The sequence below is a fragment of the Diospyros lotus genome, chromosome 8, assembly GCF_014633365.1.
Source record: "Diospyros lotus cultivar Yz01 chromosome 8, ASM1463336v1, whole genome shotgun sequence".
Taxonomy (NCBI): Eukaryota; Viridiplantae; Streptophyta; class Magnoliopsida; order Ericales; family Ebenaceae; genus Diospyros; species Diospyros lotus.
Window position 1 is genome coordinate 36,373,633 of NC_068345.1, and position 13,411 is coordinate 36,387,043.

Sequence of the window (13,411 nt, forward strand, 5' to 3'; positions counted from 1 at the left end):
GATTATAATTACAACATATATTTCATGAGTACAAGTAAATAATTTTAAAGTCAAGAATTAAAGTATAATTCCAATTACAATAATACAAACATTTGGTGCAACCCAAATATTGGGAAGCTCAAATTCAATGCAATTTCACCTAAGGGGTTCAAATATCAATTCGAATAGCATCAAATTGAAATAGTCAATTTGATTTGAGACTAAGCATAATTGATTCAATCTTTCATTTGATACTAATATAAATTGATTTTCGATCTAATATAATATAATCCGGATAGAAAAATTAATTGAAAAATAAAATAAATTAAATATTATGTGATACTATTACTATATATTGTATACCCACAACATAAAAGATATATAATATATTAATAATATACTAAGGGTATGTTTGGTTTGCGGGATGGGATAAAATAAATTAATAGATAAAAATTATTCCCAATTTAGTTTGTATTTATACCCGTGAGATACTTTATAGGATGGTTATATTTTTTTAGTTTTGCAATAAATACTTTATTTTTGTTTGGAGGTTAAACGTACATTTTTTTTAATTTTAACTTTGTATTTTTTTTTCATTTTATGTTGAAAATAGAAAAAAAAAAAAAAGAAGGTCAAATCACTTAAAGTCTGGATCAAACGATTGGCTTCTGATCTAACATTTTTGACAAATCTAATATCAGTTGAAAAATGATAGAAAGTCTAACGGGCTTACCGATAGGCTTATTGAAAGGGTAAAAAGATGATTTTGTCCCTACACCCTGCTCTCTCCCTCATTTTTTCATAGATTTTCTCCCTGTTTTGTGCATCTTCCCTGTCATGGGCGTCGCCATGCCTTGTTGGCCTCATCTTCGTCGTCTCTCTACCATTGCTGTCTCGCCGACAGTCGCTTTGTAGATGGCAGAGAGGCGACGAAGATGAGCTCAGGCGACGACAACGAGACGCGACGGCCATGGCAAGGGAGACATGCAGAGCGGGAGGCAATGGCCCACTTTGTAAATTTATAAAATAAGCGGAGCCAAAATTATCTTTTTATCCTATTTTTATGAGCCATTTAATAGGTCCATCGGACCCTTTAGAGCGACTCATAGCACTTTCACTTTCGGTCGATCTAAGACCGGTTGGATCCGGCTCTGGATACGATCCATCCACTTGATCACCAACAAAAGGGGTCTTAAATGCGGAAGCCGGAAAGGGTACCGCTTCTGCGTTCATGCGATGTGGCGCCATTAGAATTAGAAGGCTGCGTGGCGCGCCAAGATCCAATAGCTTTCTCCCATCCGTAACAAGTAGCAGCTGTTGGGTTTCACAGTAATTCCCAGATGGAAGAAAGGGGCAATGAAGCTTCATCATCTTTTGAGCCATCAGGGCTACATGGCAACCCCATATGTGACTAGATTGGTCAGGAGGGCTATAGCCTCTTCCTTGTCCACTCGTGCGTTTTCGAAATGGGAGGGCTTTGGCGTTTCGATGGTCCAAGGAGCGTCCAGGGGCATTGGACTTGAATTTGTGAGCCATTTTCCCACTTTATTCATTACCCACAATTCTATTCATTGATCGTCTCTTGCTTTTGGGATTCTTATTTCGAAGATGGATTTGATCTTTCTTTTGCATTCTGTTGCGGAAAAAAAAAAAAAAAAACGTATTTTGAGTTGGTTACGACGCTTCCATTTCCGGTGTTGCTTGAAGAATAGTGTGTACTCTTGTCCTAAACAAAATGGATTCTCTTACGCAACTGTTAGCATTGTTCATTGTGCGTTTTAGTTTCTTTCACATTTTGCTTTCTGGGGATAAGTTACCCTTTGGTTGGGGTTGCTTCTTTTAATTTCCAATGGGGTGTTTAGAAGCACACTGACTCTTGTTTATTGGTGTACCATTATTGATAATTTTGGTAGTTCTTAGAGCATTCAATTTCGGCCCATTTAACCTATTGGTCTGTATGTTTCACCTAACCCTATCTGTTGATGACACATTATAATCCATTGAAAAGAATCTTGAATATTTTTAGAATAAGGTGAGTATGCTTATTCTGCTATGAAAAACAAGAAACTCCTTTGTTTTATAAACTTGGGCGTGCATAAACTCATTGTAATTGCTTTTATAGGCACAAGTAACACCTGGACACTTGGTTGTTGGTAGTTTTCTGAAGAAGTAAATTTATTGGTTGTTAAAATATTTTAAATTTGGACTGAAACCTTAGTACACATTAATTTCCAAGGCAATTATGACTGTAAATGGTCGGCTGGTGTCCTTCAAAATGTGCAAGTCTGTATGGACAGTACCAAGGTTTTTCTAAAATAGTTCAAGTTAAAAAAATCCTCGCTGAAAATTTAATTCTTCAAATTTGTTCTCATGTATTATTTGTTACAGAAAAAAAAAGAAAAGAAAAGAAGAAAACTTTGTATGAGACCTAAGAATCCTGTTTTGTATTTGTGATTGTGCAGTAAGTTGACTTCGTTTTTTCAAAATGTAGTCAAAACCCAGGGTTTTGTTACTGGGCTTTTCAAGGAAATTTTGATTAGTCTGATTGCCCTAGTTTGGTAATTCACTGAAAATCCTTCTTTCAGAACCTTTTGTTGTGCTGGATAAAATAATGGTTTCTCTGATGTTAACTGGTGCAATAAGGGCACCTGCCCTTTCTAAATGCTTTTTGATGTAAATGGCTACGGAACAGCAGGGAAGAATTGCAGAATGTAGAGAGAAAAGAAAGAAACGGGGAAGAGGAAGAAGAGAATAAGCTTGAGAAGAAGAAAAGCAAATTAAAGAAGCAAGAGGAGAGAAAAGCCGAGAGAGGAGAAAGCTCAAAGAATGGAAATCAATATCATTTAATCTTCAAAAACTGAAATTTTCACCACATTATGGGCCTTATTTCTAGGCAATGAATGCATAACCTATCTAAAAAGTAACAATCTAATCAAAATATGAATTTAAATGTAACTCTATCTAATCCCTAAATCAAATATAATATAATTCTATCATCTAAACAATGATGACAAATCAAAAAAAGATAAATAAATCCCTGTCAGAGACTGATTTATGTTGTACTTTTTTTGTCTTTTTTTCCCTTGCGTTCTGTGATCTGATTTGTGCCATACACAGGTTAAGCAATTGCTGGAAAGAAATGAGAAAGGTCATGTCATTGCTACCTGTCGTAATCCTAATGGAGCAACAGGCCTTCTTGAGGTAAAAAATAAGTTTGAGGAACGCCTGAACATTCTACAGTTGGATCTGACTGTTGAAAGCACCATCGAGGTTATGTTACTCTCTCACCTCTTCTAACATTTTTTCAATCAACATTAGCTCTATGAATATTTGGGTTGAACACCCTTGATTCAATATGCTGGTGTCATTGAGGTACTGGATTTGTTTATTCAAAAGAATGATTCAAAGAATATAAACTTAGAATCCTACAACCATTTGGGTGAAGTTAATTGTGCGATTTCGAAGTTTCTTTCTCTTCCTCAGGAATTTAGAATGGTTTTTTCTTTTCTAATACTTCCTATCTCCAGTTTTGCAAGTCCAATGATTCAATGTTGTACTTCAGGCATCAGCAAAGTCCATAAAAGAGAGATATGGCTCCTTAAATCTTCTCATTAATGCATCTGGCATTCTCTCAATACCTGATATTTTGCAGCCAGGTACTAAATGATACTTCATTGCTTGGTCAAGGATATTTTAACAGTAAACTTAATGGACAAAAGTATGCAATCAAAATAGTGACTAGAACTCAGTAATAATAGTTTGTTATTTCCTTTTCTTTTGAAGAACTACGTAAGTGATTACACTTAACTTCTGAATTTCCATTATAGAAACAACATTCAACAAATTACAGAAATCATCTTTGTTGCTGGCTTATGAAGTTAATGCTGTGGGCCCAATTTTGGTAATCAAGGTATCCTCACTCAGCTTCCACTGCAGCAGTTGATTTTAAATGGCATCAGTCTGTTCATCCCCATTGGTTTGTGTTGGTTAACGTAATTTTGCAGCAGAAAATTAGTATATTGAGTGCTAACAAAATACAGAAATGTCATTGTTTCAATGATTTGGTAAATTTTTCTTCCATATCCACATTTTCTAAATTTGGTTATTGATGGATCAAAGCTAAAATGAGAGAACATCCATATTCTGGACAATGAGTTTCTTTCCTATAAATTATTTTAGTATAGGCAATTGCCCTCCAAATTACAGTTCTTGGTGCCGTCAGAGGATACATTTAATATAGGCGCCTGAAAATGATAAAACATGAATATCAGAGATGCACCTAACGGCCTGCTCATGGTTGTCACTCAACTGTTATATCCAACAGTAGAAGGGAAAATAATTTTTGACTTAAAGCATATCTTGTCATGTGACATGGGTAATGAAAAGTGGTGTGCTTTCTTAGGGTTGGTCATCAAACAGGGACTTTAATTAACCAGGTTGTGACAAGTAAAATATTTTTAGCTAATAAAAAAAAATTGTGATGTTCCTGTGTGTTAGATTGTGGAGGTTAGGCATGGATGAGTCAAAGACAAGTACCCATACTTGGCACCCACACTTGAAGACACGAAGTCTACCAAGTTCATTTCTCATAGAACAAGTGCAGCAAAAACAATGATTAAAGATCACAATTTGTCTGCACTGTACTTTTATATCATTAATCTTTTTGGGCCTTAATAACTTGAGGGTTAAGGTGCTTCGAATGCACCTCAACCAATCAAGTGAGCACATGCAATTGAGCTGTATTAAGTACACTTCAATTAATGCACCTAAATTCATACACTTCAATTATGTATCCTCATTGAATACAGGATAGAAAAACCCATAGCTTAACGTTAACTCCTTGCATTTTGTGATTACATGGAAGCATATGTGGCCTTTGCTGAAAGTTGGGGGCCATGGAACTGAAAGAGATGTTGCAGTTGTGGCTAACTTAAGTGCCAGGGTGGGATCCATTGGGGACAATCACTTAGGGGGATGGCATTCATATCGATCTTCTAAGGCTGCACTTAATCAGTGTATGACATACTCCATAACTTCTTTGCTTATGCTTTCTATTTTTTAATGTGTTTATATACATATTAAGAATCTAGGTTTCCATTTTCAAGGGATGAGAGGAAGACCTGCCATTGGTTTGTCAATAAAGATAATTTCAAGCTTATATGCATGATAGAATTATAATTGTCTTTTTTTTCTTTAATTTCAATAAATTTTATATTAATAACTGTGAACTATTTATTCCTTCAAAATTTTCCCTTTAAAGTCTGTCACTAAATCCAACATGTCAAACTAACATTATTAAACATATCAAATCAGCTTCTCATATTTTTGGAAATACCTTATGTTATTTAGTTGTTAATTCGTGTGTGTGTGAGAGAGAGAAAGAAAGAGAGATAGTGAATATAGAACCACTATAATACATGCCTTGCCCTCTTACCCAATAGAAACATTAATGTTCCAGAAGTTTTGAGCTTTTCACATCTTCTGAATCCTGTGCATCTATTCTAAACTGGTCTAAACATGGTATTCCTCTAGCTCTCAGATCTCTTTGGCTTGGCTATCACAACAGCATTTCTGGAAACATATTTGCAAGCATATATGGATCTCCATTTCAGAAGCTTTTTGGCTGTATTCTGTTAGGCCTCCGGTACTGCGGACCTACCAAGGCGCTACAAGAATCAAAGGAATGATGGTGACACAGCTGGATGGCGTAACAGCCAGCATGTGCGCCAAGGGTAGAGTAGGAACTTGGCTGGTTTGTGTAACAAACCAACATGTGCGTAACCAAATACGGTTATGGAGGGGGGATAACAACCTATAAAGGGGGATTAGAAGAGAGAGAAAGGCGTGAAGAATTTGGAGTTTTCTTGTAGGAGAGACCTGGGCCTCTCAAATGCCCAATCTTGTTGCTTGTTTACATTTTTTCCTTGTAATTTGGAGTTGAAATACAACAGAAACTATCCTATTTCATTGGAATCCTATCTACTATCTTGAATCCCATCAATTTTGGTATCAGAGCATTTGTCGATCACCATGGTAAATTTAACTGAGAGAGCAGGGGACCTGGAGGAGAAGGTCAACACGATGATGGGAGAGATTCAAACCATAGACTGGAACGTAGCAGAGATGCTCGAACAATTCGCCATCATGCGAACAAGGTGGGACGAACTGGAACGCGAGAGGAAGGCTAAGACCCATGGGAGCAAATGGCCAACATAATTTACCCCAGATTCCGAAGTGACCCCGGGGGGCGGCATGAACCGGAGAATGGAGGGTGGCATGAGCGCAGCATGGCGACAGGAAGGGAGAGGTTGGCGACTGGAGATGCCAATCTTTGAGGGAGACAATCCGGATGATTGGATTTTCAGGGCGGAGAGGTACTTCGCGATCAACTAGTTGTCCAATGATGAGAAGATCGAGTCTGCTGCATTGTGCTTCGAGGCAGGGGCCCTCGCTTGGTTCCAGTGGGAGTCTAAGCGCAAGGGGATCTGCAATTGGGAGGGGCTCAAGCAAGGTATTCTCAACCGATTCTGTCCAACTCAAGAGGGGTCGCTAGAGGAGAGGTTCCTGGCTCTCCGACAAGAAGGGACTGTCAAGGATTATCGGCTAATGTTCGAGACTTTGGTTGTGCCAGTGTTGGAAGTCTCTGAGGCATTCTTGAAAGGTCATTTCATTAACGGCCTTAAGCCAGAAATAAGGGCTGAGATCAAGGTATTGCAACCTAGGGGGTTGGATCGGATCATGACGATGGCTCAATGTATCGAGGATAAAAATGCAGCCATGCTCAGCTGCAATAGGACGTTCGGACCAGCGAGATGTAATTTCCCTACCCACTCTACAACCATTGTCATTCGACCCCCTCCCATACAATCAAGAAGCCCGACTCTTTATTCGAGAGTTGTTAGTCAGGCGAGCAACAAGCTGTCAGTGGCTGGGAGTGGCAGCAATGTCCCTTTCAAACGACTCAGTGAGGCCGAGCGGAAAGCCAAAAGGGAGAAGGGTTTATGTTTTCGTTGTGATGAGAAATATTTGGTTAGCCACCAGTGTAAGAACAAGGAGCTGCACGTTATGATGATTTATGATGAAGAGATGGAAGAGGAAGGAGTCAAGGTGGAAACAAGGGAAGGAAGGGAAGAAGAAGTGGGGCAAGGCAGCGAGGTCATTGAACTCTCAATGAATTCAGTGGTTGGATTGACAACACCGCAAACAATGAAGTTGCAAGGGGATATTGAAGGGCAGCCAGTGGTAGTACTTATTGATGGAGGGGCGACACACAATTTTATAGCAGCTGAGCTAGTGCAGCGGTTGAGACTGCCAAGAATAGAAACGACCGAGTGTGGGGTGATTATGGGGACAGGAATGGCGGTGCAAGGGGCTGACATTTGCAAGGGGGTGAAATTGCACCTACAAAACCTACAAATCGTGGAGAATTTTCTGCCCCTGGAATTGGGTAGTTTTGATGTAATCCTTGGGATGAAGTGGCTGGCAGCAATGGGGAAGATGAGAGTGGATTGGAAGGCTTTAACTATGAAGTTTCAGGTTGGGGGATTGGCCGTGACCTTGCAAGGAGATCCCAGCTTGAGCAAAAGCTTGGTATCCTTGAAGGCTATGATGAAGGCCTTCAAGGAGAATGGAGAAGAAATGTTGTTTGAACTAGGAATGATGGCAGTTGAATTCAATGAAAGTCAGGTAGAGGTTCTGTCGTTCCTAAAAGAGGTGTTAGCTGAGTTTGAGGAGGTGTTCACAACACTGGAGGGGCTGCCTCCTTCCAGAAAAAAAGATCATGCAATCAACCTACTTCCAAGCACGGTACAGGTCAGTGTGCGACCCTATCGTTACCCTTACCTACAGAAAAACGAGATCGAGAAGATGGTAGGAGAGATGCTAGCTGCGGGGATTATATAACCTAGTTCCAGCCCTTTTTCTAGTCCGGTCTTGCTTGTCAAGAAAAAGGATGGAGGGTGGCGTTTTTGTGTGGACTATAGGGCTTTGAATAAGGTGACCGTGCCTGACAAGTTTCCAATTCCAGTGATTGAGGAGTTGTTGGATGAGCTTCATGGGGCCACGGTTTTTTCCAAACTCCATCTTAAATTTGGGTATCATCAAATTCTCGTTAAGGCTAAGGATTTCTCGAAGACGGCCTTCCAGACACATGAAGGCCATTACGAGTTCCTCGTCATGCCTTTCGGATTGATGAATACACCAGCCACGTTTCAATCACTAATGAATGACATTTTCAGGGACCAATTGAGGCGTTTTGTGCTAGTATTTTTTGATGACATATTGGTTTTCAGCAAGGATTTTGAACAGCATACACAACACTTATGTTGTGTTCTGGAGGTGCTGGCAGCTAACCAACTATTTGCAAATAGGAAGAAGTGCTTGTTTGGACAACTAGAAATTGAATATTTGGGCCACATCATATCACAACAAGGGGTTTCAGCTGATTGTAGCAAGGTACAAGCTATGATAGATTGGCCCACTCCTACCACGTTGAAGGAATTGCGTGGTTTTCTTGGGCTCACGGGATATTATAGGCGATTTATTAAGGATTATGGCAGGTTAGTATGACCTCTCACGGAGCGACTACAAAAGAACAATTTTTTTTGGGATGAGGCAGCTGAGCAAGCTTTCCAACGGCTCAAGGCTGCTATGGTGTTGCTGCCTGTTTTAGCTTTGCCGGATTTTGGCAAGCCATTTGTGGTTGAAACGGATGCATCAGGACAAGGTATGGGGGCAGTTTTAATGCAAGATCATAGACCTATTGCTTATTTCAGTCATGTCTTTAATCAATTAGGAAGGAGGAAATCAGTTTATGAGCGAGAATTGATGGCCATTGTGTTTGCGGTGCAAAAGTGGAGGCATTTCTTGTTGGGAAAGAAGTTTGTGGTCCGAATCGACCAAAAGAGCCTCAAATTTCTGATGGAGCAAAGGTTGGTGAGTCCAGAATATCAGAAGTGGATGGTTAAATTAATGGGATTTCAGTTCGAAATTCAATATCGCCCCAGACTAGAAAATAAGGCAGCAGATGGCCTATCCCGCATCAGTCACTCTGCTGCCAATGCCTTAACAGTCCCTCAGGTACTCCAGCTTGATCAATTGGCTCGGGAAATAGAAGAAAATGAGTGGCTGCAAGGTGTTGTCAAGGATCTCCAGCTTGATCCTCCTTCTAGACCCAATTTCCAATTAGTGGACAGCCACCTCCTCTACAAGGGTAGGTTGTACCTACCGAAGGGCTCTTCTCTCATTTCTCTGCTACTACATGAGGGACATGATGGGAATGTGGGAGGACACTCGAAATTTTTGAAAACCTACAAGAGGATTGCAGCTAATGTATATTGGCCCAGAATGAAGCGAGACATCCACCGATATGTGAGTAATTGTGTTGTTTGCCAGCAAAACAAAGTGCTAGCCCTAAAGCCCGGAGTGCTCTTGCAGCCCCTTCCTATCCCAAATCAAATTTGGGATGACATTGCTATGGACTTCATTGAAGGCTTACCAAGGTCAGGCAAAATGGATTCTATTTTGGTGGTGGTGGATAGACTCAGTAAGTATGGGCATTTTATTGGGCTTAAGCATCCTTTTACAACGGGAGAGCTGGCAAGGATTTTCATCAAGGAAGTTGTGAGGCTTCATGGTTTATCGCGATCCATTGTATCTGATAGGGACAAGATTTTCATAAGCAGATTTTGGGAGGAATTGTTTTGCCTCCAAGGCACCAATCTCCATCGCAGCACAGCTTACCATCCATAAACGGATGGTCAAACGGAGGTGCTTAATAGGACCTTGGAGACATACCTTTGTTGTTTTGCTTCCTCTAAACCTAAAGCTTGATTTGTGTGGCTGTCTTGGGCTGAACTATGGTACAACACTTCATACCACACAGCCTCGAGAATGACACCATTCCAAGCAATGTATGGGCGAGAACCACCAGCAATATTGAGGGTTGAAAGGGGATCCACTCATGTTTCGGTAGTTGAGCAACAGCCGGTCGAAAGAGAACACATTTTGGAGGAACTTAAGGCACAGCTACTAAAAGCCCAAGCGGTAATGAAGAAGGGGGCAGATATGAAAAGAAGAGCAGTGAAGTTTAAGGTAGGGGACTTAGTTTACTTGAAACTAAGACCCTATCGTAGAAAAACATTAGCTGGTTGTTCAAATGAGAAATTGGCTCCTAGATTCTATGGTCCATTTGTAATTGAAAAAGAAATAGGGCCTGTAGCCTACAAGTTAAAGCTGCCATCACACTGCAACATTCACCCCGTCTTCCATGTGTCCCAGCTACGTGAAGCCAAGGGCGCGTTGCAAGCCACTGTGGAGATTCCCAATCAGTTAAGTGCAGATTTGGAGATGTTGGTCGAACCGGAGGCAGTGTTGGGGGTCAGGCCAAGAACATGAAGTAATTTACGTGGATTGGATGTTTTACTTCAATGGAAGGGGTTACTGCCTTTGGAAGCCACTTGGGAGCCTTATAGCCTAATTCAGTAGCAATTTCCCACTTTTCACCTTAAGGACAAGGTGAAAGTTGGGGAGTGGAGTAATGTTAGGCCTCCGGTGCTGCGGAGCTACCAAAGGCACTACAAGAATCAAAGGAATGATGGTGACACAGCTGGATTGCGTAACAGCCAGCATGTGCGCTAAGGGTAGAGTAGGAACTTGGCTAGTTTGTGTAACAAACCAGCATGTGCATAACCAAATACGGTTATGGAGAGGGGATAACAACCTATAAAGGGGGATTAGAAGAGAGAGAAAGGTGTGAAGAATTTGGAGTTTTCTTGCAGGAGAGACCTGGGCCTCTCGAATGCCCAATCTTGTTTCTTGTTTACATTTTTTCCTTGTAATTTGGAGTTGAAATACAGCAGAAACTATCCCTACTTCATTGGAATCCTATCTACTGTCTTGAATCTCATCATATTCCCAGTGTCATACATGAGATGGCAGTCTATCCTTAAACTAAAGCACATAAGATGGTGCAACAACCCTGAGGAAATAGCATCTCTTTTGCGTCTATTTATTTACATGGGAACCATGAGACAGCCTTTGCCTCAACTAAAGCACATGAGATTCTGACCCAACCAATATAGTGTCTCCTATCCATCTGCCTGTCTGTTATTTTATTTTTCTTTTTGTTATATATAATTTGACTATGATAGGGGGGATGAATTGTTTTAGGAAATCAGATAGAAAATCTTAGTCAGCTTGGAACCTCCCCACTCCCCCCTTCTCGCTTTCTGTCTCTTATTTGAGAATAACACATGAGAATGTTGTTCCCCTTATTTAGCAGCCTTGTAAGGTTTCCCTGACTATCCATTTAAGAACATTCTCTTCTGCAGAAGATGCATTTGATGATATGGAAAAATCAATAAGGGGAAATGATGTGTGTAATCTTTTACAAGAAGCTCCTTTTATTTTCTCCTATCATAACTTCAAGGTTCTTCCAAATGGACCTAATACATGTTGTATCCCATTATAAATTCTTCTACATCAAACTGAAATCTTGATGTTCCAGCCGCAGTCTTCTCATCTTTCCCCATGGATAGAAACAGAGACCAACATATTTTTATTTGGCAGGTTTGGTGCACATCAAGGTTAAAATCATATGTCCTGTCAGTAAATAGTCAATTTTTAACCTAAAAAGGTAGATACAAAGACTAAATGGAAAAGAATACCATTAATGAGCTTACTCGTCATTTAGATTGTGGGATGGATATCTTGACCTTCATATAGATAGGTTGGCTTTTTATGTTATTTTTTTCCCCCTTTCTTTCCTGCTCGGTCCCTCTTGTATTTTTTTCTTTTATGTACCCCACCTGATGGGATTAAGTCTTGTGACGATGATGATGATATATAGATCTCTGGCTCCCTCTAGTTTACTTTACAACTTTCCCTGCAAACCCTAATCTCTAATCCTGGCTTTTGCCATGGTGCGCATAAAATTCTCCTGCTTATTAATTAGGGCGTGTGGATGTCAAGGAAGCATATCATAGATTTTTTTTCCCTGTATCTGCAACTAGTGTTGAAGTAGCATTCAAGTTACTAGTGATCCCTTAAATTTCAGTTTCATATTCATAATAATTGTCTACTGATGCATGCAGTGACAAAAACGGTCTCGGTAGAATTTGCAAGAAAGAAAGATCCCATCATATGCCTTCTTTTGCATCCAGGCACAGTGGATACAGATCTTTCAAGGCCATTTCAGAGAAATGTTCCCCAAGGAAAGCTTTTCAGCAAGGAGTTTTCAGTGCAGAAGCTCTTAAGTATCATTGATAACGCTAAGAGGCATGATAATGGCAAGTTTTTTGCCTGGGATGGTCAGGAAATACCTTGGTAAGTTGTCCCCTTTCCGAATAGAGCTCCAGATCAAATTTCTTAAGACCTCGAAATTTCCCAGTAAAAACCCATGCTAGAAATTTCAATTATGGTGATCAAGCATAAATTGTTACTGCATCTCCTTATGCACTGTTGTTGTTTCAGAAAAATACACGTCAAGGTTATGGTGAAGGTTTTGTATACCTTAATTGAAGTATGTTGTTTTATAGTTTTTTTTACGTAAATATAACCATGGATATTACTGATTTGTATGAAACAGTTGGTTATAAAGCATGATGTTTCAATTGTTTCTTTACTTCACATGGAAATGAGATCCACTCTCTGATAGGTTACTGTATAAAGCAATTTTGCAGAATGATAATGATGTCTAGTTTGCTGTCTTGGTGCTAACAGCTGGGCCTTTGAATGTTGGGTATCAGGTAGGTTCTGGCGGGAAGGAAAAAACAGATGGATTGATTTGTTCTCTCCTATGTTTTGGTCTTAGATTTAGCATATAAAAAACAAAGCTTTATAATTTACAACATCTGAGTTTATATGGCTGACGTAATGGAAGTTTTGATTCATTTATTATAGATGAAAGTGTCTTGCGGCATATGTGATGGAAAGGGTAAGACTTGGCTATGATTCCTGGTGAATGGAAAGGATTGAAATTGAGAATTTGAGATGCAACTCATTTGATCCATTGATTACACCAAATAGTAACTTCTTTTTTTTAAAAAAAAAAATTATCTTTGACAAAAAAAACTTGCTTTGATATCATTTTCCAACCAAATAAATTAAATTTACATGTCAAAAAAATAAATGATCATATTGTCTCAATTAATTTTAAACAATTACATGCAATTCTATTATTATGAATTAATTAAAAATAAAAATATAAACCATACTCTTAAAACGGAGGAAGTTTGCATATGAGAGATAAATATAGAGAAAAATATAAAATCATATAAAAATTATGTTATTTTATTGACTTTTTCTTTAATAAAATTTTTTGTAGAGCTCGTTTGGTTGATTTTTTGTTTTTAATTCTATTATTTTTGAAAAAAAAAATAGCGTTATCTGATTGCTTACTTCACTTTTAAAATTTTAAAAGTATTTAAAAAAT

General features: G+C 39.1%; 2 protein-coding genes across 5 annotated transcripts; both read left to right on the forward strand.

Moving 5' to 3' along the window:
• The first annotated feature begins 1,122 nt into the window (after positions 1-1,122).
• Positions 1,123-12,936, forward strand: LOC127808264 (uncharacterized). Of its 4 annotated transcripts, none has more exons than XM_052346722.1 (7): positions 1,123-1,506; positions 3,097-3,249; positions 3,542-3,635; positions 3,807-3,889; positions 4,844-4,994; positions 12,072-12,303; positions 12,726-12,936. In XM_052346722.1, the coding sequence occupies exons 1-7, from the start codon at positions 1,336-1,338 to the stop codon at positions 12,727-12,729; spliced, it is 888 nt and encodes a 295-aa protein (XP_052202682.1). In that variant the 5' UTR covers positions 1,123-1,335; the 3' UTR covers positions 12,730-12,936. The 4 variants fall into 4 exon arrangements, with proteins under 4 accessions (XP_052202682.1, XP_052202685.1, XP_052202683.1 ...); XM_052346725.1 differs by lacking the exon at positions 12,726-12,936 and adding an exon at positions 12,660-12,675; XM_052346723.1 differs by lacking the exon at positions 12,726-12,936 and adding an exon at positions 12,451-12,606.
• LOC127808263 (uncharacterized) lies at positions 6,586-7,881 on the forward strand. The gene has a single exon (XM_052346720.1). The coding sequence runs from the start codon at positions 6,586-6,588 to the stop codon at positions 7,879-7,881; it is 1,296 nt and encodes a 431-aa protein (XP_052202680.1).
• Positions 12,937-13,411: the final 475 nt, after the last annotated feature.